The sequence below is a fragment of the Panulirus ornatus genome, chromosome 17, assembly GCF_036320965.1.
Source record: "Panulirus ornatus isolate Po-2019 chromosome 17, ASM3632096v1, whole genome shotgun sequence".
NCBI lineage: Eukaryota > Metazoa > Arthropoda > Malacostraca > Decapoda > Palinuridae > Panulirus > Panulirus ornatus.
The window spans coordinates 17,928,104-17,943,758 of NC_092240.1; the positions used below are offsets into that span (position 1 = coordinate 17,928,104).

At 42.0% G+C, this 15,655-nt stretch overlaps 1 protein-coding gene across 7 annotated transcripts in view; it reads left to right on the forward strand.

Annotated features, from left to right (window-relative positions):
• Window positions 1-15,655, forward strand: part of LOC139754593 (inositol hexakisphosphate and diphosphoinositol-pentakisphosphate kinase-like) — a 268,273-nt gene that overhangs the window by 217,479 nt on the left and 35,139 nt on the right. For all 7 annotated transcript variants that reach the window (XM_071672003.1, XM_071672001.1, XM_071672000.1 and 4 more), the window contains 3 exons: window positions 1,048-1,188; window positions 1,349-1,439; window positions 9,267-9,421. In XM_071672003.1, coding sequence (XP_071528104.1) covers window positions 1,048-1,188; window positions 1,349-1,439; window positions 9,267-9,421 — 387 coding nt within the window. The remainder of the gene's footprint in view (window positions 1-1,047; window positions 1,189-1,348; window positions 1,440-9,266; window positions 9,422-15,655) is intronic.

Here is a 15,655-nt window from a genome sequence, read left to right on the forward strand (position 1 = left end):
AATGCTTTTTTGGAAATCCAGACAGGTGACATCAACTTCTTTACTTTCATCATACATGTTGATTTCATCATAAAAGAAATAAAGCAGATTTGTCAGATATGAGTGATTTTATCAAAAACCATGCGAGAATAGTTTATTAAGTGGTGGTCCTCTAAATGGTTTACATTCTATCATGAATGATGGTTTCCATAAGTTTTCTAATTATATACATTAAGCTAATTTCACAAAATTTTCCAGTGAGTGACTTACTGCCTGTTTTTAATATCGGTGTTATGTTGACAAACTTTCATTCATCTAGAACCTTTCCTGTAGCACGTAACGTACTGAAAAGGGCAGTCAAAAGCTTAACAATCTCATTTTTCATCTCTTTCATTATCCTTGGATAAAACTTAGCATATTTAATGTGATAGTATTTTTATCCCTGGGGATAGGGGAGAAAGAATACTTCCCATGTATTCCCTGCGTGTCGTAGAAGGCAACTAAAAGGGAAGGGAGCGGGGGGGCTGGAAATCCTCCCCTCTCGTTTTTTTTAATTTTCCAAAGGAAGGGACAGAGAAGGGGGCCATTTGAGGATGTTCCCTCAAAGGTCCAGTCCTTTGTTCTTAACGCAACCTCGCTAATGCGGGAAATGGCGAATAGTATGAAAGAAAGGAAGAAAGTATTTTTTCTCTCTTCTGATTTATACTCTGTAATAACTCTTGATATTTACAGTGGTTATTTGTAGTGGGTGTTTAAAAATTTTCTTTTCATTATTGTTTTTTTCTCCCAGCTTTTGATATGGACACCTTCCTCATTGTTCATTATAGATGGCAAGGATGTAATGAATTATGTTGTGATCTTTTCAGTCACTCAAGAGAATCAGTTGGTTTAAATTTACCATCTCAGTTTTGTTCTCACTCACATCACCACTTCCTGCTTGGTATCACTTGGTATCCAGTCATTCCCTTACTATGCCTCTGCACCATGTGTTTTTATTCTTTTTAAATTTCTTTGTCTGACATCCTTTATCACATTACTAAATTCTGTTTTCTCATGATTCCCAAACAGGAACCAGTTGAAAAATGGCCCCTATGTGACTGCTTAGTCAGCTTTCATTCAAAGGGATTTCCTCTTGAGAAAGCTCAGGCATATACAGATCTAAGAAAGCCATATATCATCAATGACCTTGATATGCAATATGATCTTCAGGTTAGTCCTTACACCACTATCCAGGATATAGAATTATCACTTACAATATCGCTTTAACATCTCTATATATTATTGATGAAAATAGAATTTTGCATGGTTCTCTATATTCATTCAGTGACATATGTATAGATAGACGTTTCAAGTTGATTTTGTATCACAGGACAGAAGAGTAGTATACAGCACACTTCAGAGAGAAGGTATCGAATTGCCACGGTTCGCAATCCTTGATAGAGATTCTAAAGATCCATCCAGTAAGTTTGTTGTTTTTGTATTGTGTTAGACATGGTTTTTGAAAAAGAGCTCACATATGAGTAACATGCAATTCATTTTTATTAATACTTTACCGTTCATATGCAATTTTTTCATACGTGATTATCTCCTATGTCAGCAACATAGCACCAGGAAACAGATGAAGAAAGGTACATCAACTCATATAGACTCATAATGTTTTGCATGGAGGTAGATAAAGTGCTTAAGACGAGAACAAATGGGAACATCGGTGAAGGGGGCAAATGGGGAGGCAGTAACAAATAGTGATGAAGTGAGAAGATGGAGTGAGTGTTTTGAAGGTTTGTTGAATGTGTTTGATGATAGAGTGGCAGATATAGGGTGTTTTGGTCAGGGTGGTGTGCAAAGTGAGAGGGTCAGGGAGAATGGTTTGGTAAACAGGGAAGAGGTAGTGAAAGCTTTGCAGAAGATGAAAGCTGGCAAGGCAGTGGGTTTGGATGTTATTTATTAAAATAGGGGTGACTGTGTTGTTGATTGATTGGTAATAATATTCACTGTATGTATGGATCATGGTAAAGGCCTGAGGATTGGTAGAATGCGTGCATAGTGCCATTGTACGAAGGCAAGGGGGATAAAGTTGAGTGTTCAAATTATAGAGGCATAAGTTTGTTGAGCATTTCTAGGAAATTATATGGGAGGGGATAGATTGAGAGGGTAAGGGCATGTACAGAGCATCAGATTGGGGAAGAGCAGGGTGGTTTCAGAAGTGGTAGAGGATATGTGGATCAGGTGTTAGCTTTGAAGAATGTATGTGAGAAGTACTTAGAAAAACAGATAGATTTGTATGTGGCATTTATGGAACTGGAGAAGGCATATGATAGGGTTGATAGAGATGCTTTGTGGAAGATCTTAAGAGTATACGGTTTGGGAGGTAAGTTGCTAGAAGAAGTGAAACGTTTTTACCAAGGATGTAAAGCATGTGTACAAGTAGGAAGAGAGGAAGGTGATTGGTTCCCATTGAATGTTGGTGTGTGGCAGGGGTGCATGATGTCTCCATGGTTATTTAGTTTGTTTATGGATAGAGTGGTTAGTGAGGTAAATGCAAGAGTTTTGGAGAGAGCTTGGGAAGTGAGTCAGTTGTTGTTCACTGATGAAACAGCACTGGTGGCTGATTCGGGTGAGAAACTGCAGAAGTTGGTGACTGAATTCGGCAAAGTATGTGAAAGAAGAAATGTGAGAGTAAATGTGAATAAGAGCAAGGTTATCAGGTACAGTAGGGTTGAGGGTCAAGTCAGTTGGGAGGTAAGTTTGAATGGAGAAAAACTGGAGGAAGTAAAGTGTTTTAGATATCTGGGAGTGGACTTAGCAGCAAATGGAACCATGGAAGCAGAAGTGAGTCACAGGGTGAGGGAGGGGGCAAAAGTTTTGGGAGTGTTGAAGAATGTGTGAAAGGCTTGGAAAGCAAAGATGGATATGTTTGAGGGAATAGTGGTTCCAAGAATGTCATGTGGTTGTGAGGCATGGGCCTTAGATAGGGTTGTGCAGATGAGGGTGGATGTGTTGAAAATGAAATATCTGAGGACTGTACGTGCTGTGAGGTGGTTTGACCAAGTATGTCATGAAAGGGTAAGAGGGATGTGCAGTAATAAAAAGAGTGTGGTTGAGAGAGCAGAAGAGGATGTGTTGAAGTGGTTTGGACACATGGAGAGAATGAGTGAGGAAAGATTGACAGAGGGTATATATGAATCAGAGGTGGAAGGAAGAAAGAGAAGCGGGAGGCCAAATAGGAGGTGGAAGGATGGAGTGAAAAAGATTGAGCGATTGGGGCCTGAACATACAGGAGGATGAAAGGCGTGCAAGGAATAGAGTGAACTGGAACGATGTGGTATACCGGGGTCGATGTGCTGTCAATGGATCTAACCAGGGCATGTGAAGCGTCTGGGGTAAACCATGGAAAGGTCTGCAGGGCCGAATATGGAAAGGAAGCTGTGGTTTCAGTACATTACACATGACAGCTAGAGACTAAGTGTGAACGAATGTGGCCTTTTTTGTCTTTTCCTAGCTCCACCTCACTGGAGGGGGGAGGGGTGGATGCTATTTCATGTGTGGCAGGGTGGTGACAGGAATGTATGAAGGCAAGTATGAATATGTACATGTGTATATATTTATATACTTGTTTATGTTTTTTTTTTTTGCTTTTTTTTTTTGCTTTGTCGCTGTCTCCTGCGTTTGCGAGGTAGCGTAAGGAAACAGACGAAAGAAATGGCCCAACCCACCCCCATACACATGTATATAAATACACGTCCACACACACAAATATACATACCTACACAGCTTTCCATGGTTTACCCCAGACGCTTCACATGCCTTGATTCAATCCACTGATAGCACGTCAACCCCGGTATACCACATCGATCCAATTCACTCTATTCCTTGCCCTCCTTTCACCCTCCTGCATGTTCAGGCCCCGATCATACAAAATCTTTTTCACTCCATCTTTCCACCTCCAATTTGGTCTCCCACTTCTCCTCGTTCCCTTCACCTCCGACACATATATCCTCTTGGTCAATCTTTCCTCACTCATTCTCTCCATGTGCCCAAACCATTTCAAAACACCCTCTTCTGCTCTCTCAACCATGCTCTTCTTATTTCCACACATCTCTCTTACCCTTACGTTACTTACTTGATCAAACCACCTCACACCACACATTGTCCTCAAACATCTCATTTCCAGCATATCCACCCTCCTGCGCACAACTCTATCCATAGCCCACGCCTCGCAACCACACAAAATTGTTGGAACCACTATTCCTTCAAACATACCATTTTTGCTTTCCGAGATAATGTTCTCGACTTCCACACATTCTTCAAGGCTCCCAGGATTTTCGCCCCCTCCCCCACCCTATGATTCACTTCCGCTTCCATGGTTCCATCCGCTGCCAGATCCACTCCCAGATATCTAAAACACTTTTCTTCCTCCAGTTTTTCTCCATTCAAACTTACCTCCCAATTGACTTGACCCTCAACCCTACTGTACCTAATAACCTTGCTCTTATTCACATTTACTCTTAACTTTCTTCTTTCACACACTTTACCAAACTCAGTCACCAGCTTCTGCAGTTTCTCACATGAATCAGCCACCAGCGCTGTGTCATCAGCGAACAACAACTGACTCACTTCCCAAGCTCTCTCATCCACAACAGACTTCATACTTGCCCCTCTTTCCAAAACTCTTGCATTCACCTCCCTAACAACCCCATCCATAAACAAATTAAACAACCATGGAGACTTCACACACCCCTGCCGCAAACCTACATTCACTGAGAACCAATCACTTTCCTCTCTTCCTACACGTACACATGCCTTACATCCTAGATAAAAACTTTTCACTGCTTCTATCAACTTGCCTCCCACACCATATATTCTTAATACCTTCCACAGAGCATCTCTATCAACTCTATTATATGCCTTCTCCAGATCTATAAATGCTACATACAAATCCATTTGCTTTTCTAAGTATTTCTCACATACGTTCTTCAAAGCAAACACCTGATCCACACATCCTCTACCACTTCTGAAACCACACTGCTCTTCCCCAATCTCATGCTCTGTACATGCCTTCACCCTCTCAATCAATACCCTCCCATATAATTTACCAGGAATACTCAACAAACTTATACCTCTGTAATTTGAGCACTCACTCTTATCCCCTTTGCCTTTGTACAATGGCACTATGCACGCATTCCTCCAATCCTCAGGCACCTCACCATGAGTCATACATACATTAAATAACCTTACCAACCAGTCAATAGTACAGTCACCCCCTTTTTTAATAAATTCCACTGCAATACCATCCAAACCTGCTGCCTTGCCGGCTTTCATCTTCCGCAAAGCTTTTACTACCTCTTCTCTGTTTACCAAATCATTTTCCCTAACCCTCTCACTTTGCACACCACCTTGACCAAAACACCCTATATCTGCCACTCTATCATCAGACACTTTCAACAAACCTTCAAAATACTCACTCCATCTCCTTCTCACATCACCACTACTTGTTATCACCTCCCCATTTGCACCCTTCACTGAAGTTCCCATTTGCGCCCTTGTCTTACGCACTTTATTTACCTCCTTCCAGAACAGCTTTTTATTCTCCCTAAAATTTAATGATACTCTCTCACCCCAACTCTCATTTGCCCTCTTTTTCACCTCTTGCACCTTTCTCTTGACCTCCTGTCTCTTTCTTTTATACATCTCCCACTCAATTGCATTTTTTCCCTGCAAAAATCGCCCAAATGCCTCTCTCTTCTCTTTCACTAATAATCTTATTTCTTCAACCCACCACTCACTACCCTTTCTAATCAACCCACCTCCCACTCTTCTCATGCCACAAGCATCTTTTGCGCAATCCATCACTGATTCCCTAAATACATCCCATTCCTCCCCCACTCCCCTTACTTCCATTGTTCTCACCTTTTTCCATTCTGTACTCAGTCTCTCCTGGTACTTCCTCACACAAGTCTCCTTTCCAAGCTCACTTACTCTCACCACCCTCTTCACCCCAACATTCACTCTTCTTTTCTGAAAACCCATACAAATCTTCACCTTAGCCTCCACAAGATAATGATCAGACATCCCTCCAGTTGCGCCTCTCAGCACATTAACATCCAAAAGTCTCTCTTTCGCGTGCCTGTCAATTAACACATAATCCAATAACGCTCTCTAGCCATCTCTCCTACTTACATACGTATACTTATGTTTTTTTTTTTTTTTTTTTTTCGCTGTCTCCTGCGTTTGCGAGGTAGCGCAAGGAAACAGACGAAAGAAATGGCCCAACCCACCCCCATACACATGTATATACATACGTCCACACACGCAAATATACATACCTACACAGCTTTCCATGGTTTACCCCAGACGCTTCACATGCCTTGATTCAATCCACTGACAGCACGTCAACCCCGGTATACCACATCCTTCCAGTTCACTCTATTCCTTGCCCTCCTTTCACCCTCCTGCATGTTCAGGCCCCGATCACACAAAATCTTTTTCACTCCATCTTTCCACCTCCAATTTGGTCTCCCTCTTCTCCTCGTTCCCTCCACCTCCGACACATATATCCTCTTGGTCAATCTTTCCTCACTCATTCTCTCCATGTGCCCAAACCATTTCAAAACACCCTCTTCTGCTCTCTCAACCACGCTCTTTTTATTTCCACACATCTCTCTTACCCTTACGTTACTTACTCGATCAAACCACCTCACACCACACATTGTCCTCAAACATCTCATTTCCAGCACATCCATCCTCCTGCGCACAACTCTATCCATAGCCCACGCCTCGCAACCATACAACATTGTTGGAACCACTATTCCTTCAAACATACCCATTTTTGCTTTCCGAGATAATGTTCTCGACTTCCACACATTCTTCAAGGCTCCCAGATTTTCGCCCCCTCCCCCACCCTATGATCCACTTCCGCTTCCATGGTTCCATCCGCTGCCAGATCCACTCCCAGATATCTAAAACACTTCACTTCCTCCAGTTTTTCTCCATTCAAACTCACCTCCCAATTGACTTGACCCTCAACCTTACTGTACCTAATAACCTTGCTCTTATTCACATTTACTCTCAACTTTCTTCTTTCACACACTTTACCAAACTCAGTCACCAGCTTCTGCAGTTTCTCACATGAATCAGCCACCAGCGCTGTGTCATCAGCGAACAACAACTGACTCACTTCCCAAGCTCTCTCATCCACAACAGACTTCATACTTGCCCCTCTTTCCAAAACTCTTGCATTCACCTCCCTAACAACCCCATCTATAAACAAATTAAACAACCATGGAGACATCACACACCCCTGCCACAAACCTACATTCACTGAGAACCAATCACTTTCCTCTCTTCCTACACGTACACATGCCTTACATCCTCGATAAAAACTTTTCACTGCTTCTAACAACTTGCCTCCCACACCATATATTCTTGATACCTTCCACGGAGCATCTCTATCAACTCTATCATATGCCTTCTCCAGATCCATAAATGCTACATACAAATCCATATCTCGCTTTTTAAACCAGGTATTCCCAATCACCAGTCCTTTTTCAGCACATAAATCTACAAGCTCTTCACCATTTCCATTTACAACACTGAACACCCCATGTATACCAATTATTCCCTCAACTGCCACATTACTCACCTTTGCATTCAAATCACCCATCACTATAACCTGGTCTCGTGCATCAAAACCACTAACACACTCATTCAGCTGCTCCCAAAACACTTGCCTCTCATGATCTTTCTTCTCATGCCCAGGTGCATATGCACCAATAAACACCCATGTCTCTCCATCAACTTTCAGTTTTACCCATATTAATCGAGAATTTACTTTCTTACATTCTATCACATACTCCCACAACTCCTGTTTCAGGAGTACTGCTACTCCTTCCCTTGCTCTTGTCCTCTCACTAACCCCTGAATTTACTCCCAAGACATTCCCAAACCACTCTTCCCCTTTACCCTTGAGCTTCGTTTCACTCAGAGCCAAAACATCCAGGTTCCTTTCCTCAAACATACTACCTATCTCTCCTTTTTTCACATCTTGGTTACATCCACACACATTTAGACACCCCAGTCTGAGCCTTCGAGGAGGATGAGCACTCCCTGCATGACTCCTTCTTCTGTTTCCCATTTTAGAAAGTTTATGTATATGTATATATACATTGAAATATTATCCCTGGGGATAGGGAGAAAGAATACTTTCCACGTATTCCCTGCATGTTATAGAAGGCAACTAAAAGGGGAGGGAGCTGGAAATCCTCCCACTCTTGTTTTTAGTTTTCCCAAAAAAGGAACAGAGAAGGGGGCCAAGTGACGATATTCCCTCAAAGGCTCAGTCTTCTGTTCTTAACACTACCTCGCTAATGCGGGAAATGGTGAATAGTATGAAAAAAAAAACGTTGAAATGTATATGAGTGTATGTGTGCATATGTGGGCATTTATGTTTATACATGTGTATGTGGGTGGGTTGGGCTATTCTTCTTGTTTCCTTGCACTATTTCACTAACGCAGGAGACAGCGATTAAATATAGTAAATTAATGAATATATATATATTGTCCCTGGGGATAGGGGAGATAGAATACTTCCCACATATTAAAGAAGGAACAGAGAAAGGGGCCAGGTGAGTATTTCCCCTCATGTTTAGTCTTCTGTTCTTAATGCTACCTTGCTAATGCGGGAAATGGCAGATATGTATGAAAAAATATGTATATGTATATGGCAAATATTATCCCTGGGGCTAGGGGAGAAAGAATACTTCCCACGTATTCCCTGCGTGTCGTAGAAGGTGACTAAAAGGGGAGGAGGGAATCCTCCCCTCTCATTTTTTTTTAATTTTCCAAAAGAAGGAACAGAGAAGGGGCCAGGTGAGGATATGCCCTCAAAGGCCCAGTCCTCTGGTCTTAACGCTACCTCACTAACGCGGGAAATTGCGAATAGTGTGAAAGAAAAGGAAAAGAATATGGCAAATATGTATGAAAAAATATATTTATATGTACATGTATATGTGTATTTGTAAACGTGTGGATGTGTCTTTTTCCATCTGTTTCCTGGCGCTTCCTCACTACCCCAGGAAATGGCGATCAGGTGTAATGAATATAAATGAATGAATAAGAATTATATACCATATAGCATTCATATTGTTATACTCATGCACAGATCATTCAGAGAATGTATTCAAGGGCCATGTTTGTCACTTTATAGTCATAGAGAATAATGATGTTATTATCTGAACGTAACATTGTGTTTCACTTCTTTAGTTTCAAATGTACAAATTACTTTCTTTCAGAACGTGAATTGATAGAGGGTGAAGATCATGTAGAAGTTAATGGAGTAATTTTCAACAAACCATTTGTGGAGAAGCCCGTGTCAGCGGAAGATCATAATATATATATTTACTATCCTACATCTGCTGGAGGGGGCTCACAAAGATTGTTTCGGAAGGTGTGTACAGAACATGCAGTTTAGACTCATTCTCTTGCTACCAGTTGATGGCAATCTTGGTCTCATCCAGCTTTTTTGTATCCAGGTAGAGTAGAAGAGATGGCTTATAAGGAAATGAGTTTCTTGGTTGTTAATGCTGTCTCTACCATTTTTGTGCTACCTTAGCTGGAATTACCAGATATTGAGTAAAATAAAAAAAAGTTTTGGGAGCAGCTGAGTGAGTGTGTTAGTAGTTTTGATGCACGAAACTGGGTTATAGTGATGGGTGATTTGAATGCAGAGGTGAGTAATGTGGAAGTTGAGGGAATAATTGGTGTACATAGGGTGTTCAGTGTTGTAAATGGAAATGGTGAAGAGCTTGTAGATTTATGTGCTGAAAAAGGACTGGTGATTGGGAATACCTGGTTTAAAAAGAGAGATATACATAAGTATATGAATGTAAGAGTGAATTGGAATGATTTGGTATACCAAGGCTGACGTGCTGTCAGTGGATTGAACCAGGGCATGTGAAGCGTCTGAGGTAAACCATTGGAAGTCTGTTGGGCCTGGATGTGGAAAGGGAGTTGTGGTTTCGGTGCATTATTACATGACAGCTAGAGACTGAGTGTGAACAAAAGTGGCCTTTGTTGTCTTTTCCTAGCACTACCTCGTGCACATTTGGGGGGAGGGGGTTGTTATTTCATATGTGGCGGGGTGGCAATGGGAATGAATAAAGGCATACAGTATGAATTTTGTATATGTCTGTGTGTGTATATACATGTATTCATTGACATGTATTGGTATGTATATTTGCGTGTGTGGACGTCTATGTATATACATGTGTATGTGGGTGGGTTGGACCATTCTTTTGTCTATTTCCTTGCGCTACCTCGCTAACGCGGGAGACAGCAACAAAGCAAAAAAAAAATGCATGTAAGTAGGAGAGATGGCTAGAGAGCGTTATTGGATTACGTGTTAATTGATAGGCGTGCGAAAGAGAGACTTTTAGATGTTAATGTGCTGAGGGGTGCAACTGTAGGGATGTCTGATCATTATCTTCTGGAGGTGAAGGTGAAGATTTGTAGAGGTTTTCAGAAAAGAAGAGAGAATGTTGGGGTGAAGAGAGTGGTGAGAGTAAGTGAACTTGGGAAGGAGACTTGTGTGAGGAAGTGCCAGGAGAGACTGAGTACAGAATGGAAAAAGGTGAGGACAAAGGACGTAAAGGGAGTGGGGGAGGAATGGGATGTATTTAGGGAAGCAGTGATGGCATGCACAAAAGGTACTTGTGGCATGAGAAGCATGGGAGGTGGGCAGATTAGAAAGGGTAGTGAGTGGTAGGATGCAGAAGTAAAATTATTAGTGAAAGAGAAGAGAGAGGCATTTGGACGATTTTTGCATTGAAATAATGCAGATTGAATGGGAGATGTATGAAAGAAAGAGGCACGAAGTCAAGAGAAAGGTGCAAGAGGTAAAAAAGAGGGCAAATGAGAGTTGGGGTGAGAGAGTATCATTAAATTTTAGGGAGAATAAAAAGATGTTTTGGAACGAGGTAAATAAAGTGCATAAGACAAAGGAACAAATGGGAACATTGGTGAAGGGGGCTAATGGGGAGATGGTAACAAGTAGTGGTGATGTGAGAAGGGGATGGAGTGAGTATTTTGAAGGTATGTTGAATGTGTTTGATGATAGAGTGGCAGATATAGGGTGTTTTGGTCGAGGTGGTGTGCAAAGTAAGAGGTTTAGGGAAAATGGTTTGGTAAACAGAGTAGAGGTAGTAAAAGCTTTGTGGAAGATGAAAGCCGGCAAGGCAGCAGGTTTGGACGGTATTGCAGTGGAATTCATTAAAAAAGGGGGTGACTGTGTTGTTGACTGGTTGGTAAGGTTATTTAATGTATGTATGACTCATGGTGAGGTGCCTGAGGATTGGCGAAATGCTTGCATAGTGCCATTGTACAAAGGCAAAGGGGTTAAAAGTATTTATATTTCTTTATTTTGCTTTGTCGCTGTCTCCCGCGTTAGCGAGGTAGCACAAGGAAACAGACGAAAGAATGGCCCAACCCACCCACATACACATGTATATACATACACGTCCACACATGCAAATATACATACCTATACATCTCAATGTATACATATATATGCACACACAGACATATACATATATACCCATGCACATATATACACATGCACACAGGGCATGTGAAGCGTCTGGGGTAAACCATGGAAAGTTGTGTGGGGCCTGGATGTGGAAAGGGAGCTGTGGTTTCGGGCATTATTGCATGACAGCTAGAGACTGAGTGTGAACGAATGGGGCCTTTGTTGTCTTTTCCTAGCGCTACCTCGCACACATGAGGGGGGAGGGGGATGGTATTCCATGTGTGGCGAGGTGGCGATGGGAATGAATAAAAGCAGACAGTGTGAATTGTGTGCATGGGTATATATGTATGTGTCTGTGTGTGTATATATATGTGTACATTGAGATGTATAGGTATGTATATTTTGCGTGTGTGGACGTGTATGTATATACATGTGTATGGGGGTGGGTTGGGCCATTTCTTTCGCCTGTTTCCTTGCACTACGTCGCAAACGCGGGAGACAGCGACAAAGCAAAATAAATAAATAAATAAATGGATGGTATTGCAGTGGAATTTATTAAAAAAGGGGGTGACTGTGTTGTTGACTGGTTGGTAAGGTTATTTAATGTATGTATGACTCATGGTGAGGTGCCTGAGGGTTGGCGGAATGCGTGCATAGTGCCATTGTACAAAGGCAAAGGGGATAAGAGTGAGTGCTCAAATTACAGAGGTATAAGTTTGTTGAGTATTCCTGGTAAATTATATGGGAGGGTATTGATTGAGAGGGTGAAGGCATGTACAGAGCATGAGATTGGGGAAGAGCAGTGTGGTTTCAGAAGTAGTAGAGGATGTGTGGATCAGGTGTTTGCTTTGAAGAATATATGTGGGAAATACTTAGAAAAGCAAATGGATTTGTATGTAGCATTTATGGATCTGGAGAAGGCATATGATAGAGTTGATAGAGATGCTCTGTGGAAGGTATTAAGAATATATGGTGTGGGAGGCAAGTTGTTAGAAGCAGTGAAAAGTTTTTATCTAGGATGTAAGGCATGTGTACGTGTAGGAAGAGAGGAAAGTGATTGGTTCTCAGTGAATGTAGGTTTGCGGCAGGGGTGTGTGATGTCTCCATGGTTGTTTAATTTGTTTATGGATGGGGTTGTTAGGGAGGTGAATGCAAGAGTTTTGGAAAGAGGGGCAAGTATGAAGTCTGTTGTGGATGAGAGAGCTTGGGAAGTGAGTCAGTTATTGTTCACTGATGATACAGCGCTGGTGGCTGATTCATGTGAGAAACTGCAGAAGCTGGTGACTGAGTTTGGTAAAGTGTGTGAAAGAAGAAAGTTAAGAGTAAATGTGAATAAGAGCAAGGTAATTAGGTACAGTAGGGTTGAGGGTCAAGTAAATTGGGAGGTAAGTTTGAATGGAGAAAAATTGGAGGTAGTAAAGTGTTTTAGATATCTGGGAGTGGATCTGGCAGTGGATGGAACCATGGAAGCGGAAGTGAATCATAGGGTGGGGGAGGGGGCAAAAATCCTGGGAGCCTTGAAGAATGTGTGGAAGTCGAGAACATTATCTCGGAAAGCTAAAACGGGTATGTTTGAAGGAATAGTGGTTCCAACAATGTTGTATGGTTGCGAGGGGTGGGCTATGGATAGAGTTGTGCGCAGGAGGGTGGATATGCTGGAAATGAGATGTTTGAGGACAATGAGTGGTGTGAGGTGGTTTGATCGAGTAAGTTATGTAAGGGTAAGAGAGATGTGTGGAAATAAAAAGAGTGTGGTTGAGAGAGCAGAAGAGGGTGTTTTGAAATGGTTTGGGCACATGGCGAGATGAGTGAGGAAAGATTGACCAAGAGGATATATGTGTCGGAGGTGGAGGGAACGAGGAGAAGTGGGAGACCAAATTGGAGGTGGAAAGATGGAGTGAAAAAGATTTTGTGTGATCGGGGCCTGAACGTGCAGGAGGGTGAAAGGAGGACAAGGAATAGAGTGAATTGGATCGATGTGGTATACCAGGGTTGACGTGCTGTCAGTGGATTGAATCAGGGCATGTGAAGCGTCTGGGGTAAACCATGGAAAGTTGTGTGGGTCCTGGATGTGGAAAGGGAGCTGTGTTTTTGAGTATTATTGCAAGACAGCTAGAGACTGAGTGTGAACGAATGGGGCCTTTGTTATCTTTTCCTAGTGCTACCTCGCACACATGAGGGGGGAGGGGGATGATATTCATGTGTGGCGAGGTGGCGATGGGAATGAATAAAGGCAGACATTGTGAATTGTGGGCATGGGTATATATGTATGTGTCTGTGTATGTATCTATATGTGTACATTGAGATGTATAGGTATGTATATTTGCGTGTGTGGACGTGTATGTATATACATTGTGTATGGGGGTGGGTTGGGCCATTTCTTTTGTCTGTTTCCTTGCGCTGCCTCGCAAACCCGGGAGACAGTGGCAAAGCAAAAAAAAATATATATATATATATATATATATATTTTTTTTTTTTTTTTTTTTTTTTTCATACTTTGTCGCTGTCTCCCGCGTTTGCGAGGTAGCGCAAGGAAACAGACGAAAGAAATGGCCCCCCCCCCCATACACATGTACATACGTCCACACACGCAAATATACATACCTACACAGCCTTCCATGGTTTACCCCAGACGCTTCACATGCCTTGATTCAATCCACTGACAGCACGTCAACCCCTGTATACCACATCGCTCCAATTCACTCTATTCCTTGCCCTCCTTTCACCCTCCTGCATGTTCAGGCCCCGATCACACAAAATCTTTTTCACTCCATCTTTCCACCTCCAATTTGGTCTCCCTCTTCTCCTCGTTCCCTCCACCTCCGACACATATATCCTCTTGGTCAATCTTTCCTCACTCATTCTCTCCATGTGCCCAAACCATTTCAAAACACCTTCTTCTGCTCTCTCAACCACGCTCTTTTTATTTCCACACATCTCTCTTACCCTTACGTTACTTACTCGATCAAACCACCTCACACCACACATTGTCCTCAAACATCTCATTTCCAGCACATCCATCCTCCTGCGCACATCTCTATCCATAGCCCACGCCTCGCAACCATACAACATTGTTGGAACCACTATTCCTTCAAACATACCCATTTTTGCTTTCCGAGATAATGTTCTCGACTTCCACACATTTTTCAAGGCTCCCAAAATTTTCGCCCCCTCCCCCACCCTATGATCCACTTCCGCTTCCATGGTTCCATCCGCTGACAGATCCACTCCCAGATATCTAAAACACTTCACTTCCTCCAGTTTTTCTCCATTTAAACTCACCTCCCAATTGACTTATATATATATATATTTCATTTCAAGCTAGAAGTTTCAGTTTTCTAAATTATTTCTTACTTTTTTCATATGTATATATATGTATATGTGTGTGTGTGTGTGTGTACATGTGCGTGTGTATGTGTATGTATATATATATATGTATATATATATATATATATATATATATATATATATATATATATATATATATATATATATATATATAGTATCCCTGGGGATAGGGGTGAAAGAATACTTCCCACGCATTCCTCGCGTGTCGTAGAAGGTGACTAGAGGGGACGGGAGTGGGGGGCCAGAAATCCTCCCCTCCTTGTATTTTTTAACTTTCTAAAATGGGAAACAGACGAAGGAGTCATGTGGGGAGTGCTCATCCTCCTCGAAGGCTCAGACTGGGGTGTCTAACTGTGTGTGGATGTAACCAAGATGTGAAAAAAGGAGAGATAGGTAGTATGTTTGAGGAAAGGAACCTGGATGTTTTGGCTCTGAGTGAAACGAAGCTCAAGGGTAAAGGGGAAGGGTGGTTTGGGAATGTCTTGGGAGTAAAGTCACTGGTTAGTGAGAGGACAAGAGCAAGGGAAGGAGTAGCAGTACTCCTGAAACAGGAGTTGTGGGAGTATGTGATAGAATGTAAGAAAGTATATTCTCGATTAATATGGGTAAAACTGAAAGTTGATGGAGAGAGATGGGTGATTATTGGTGCATATGCACATGGGCATGAGAAGAAAGATCATGAGAGGCAAATGTTTTGGGACTAGCTGAATGAGTGTGTTAGTGGTTTTGATGCACGAGACCAGGTTATAGTGATGGGTGATTTGAATGCAAAGGTGAGTAATGTGGCAGTTGAGGGAATAATTGGTATAC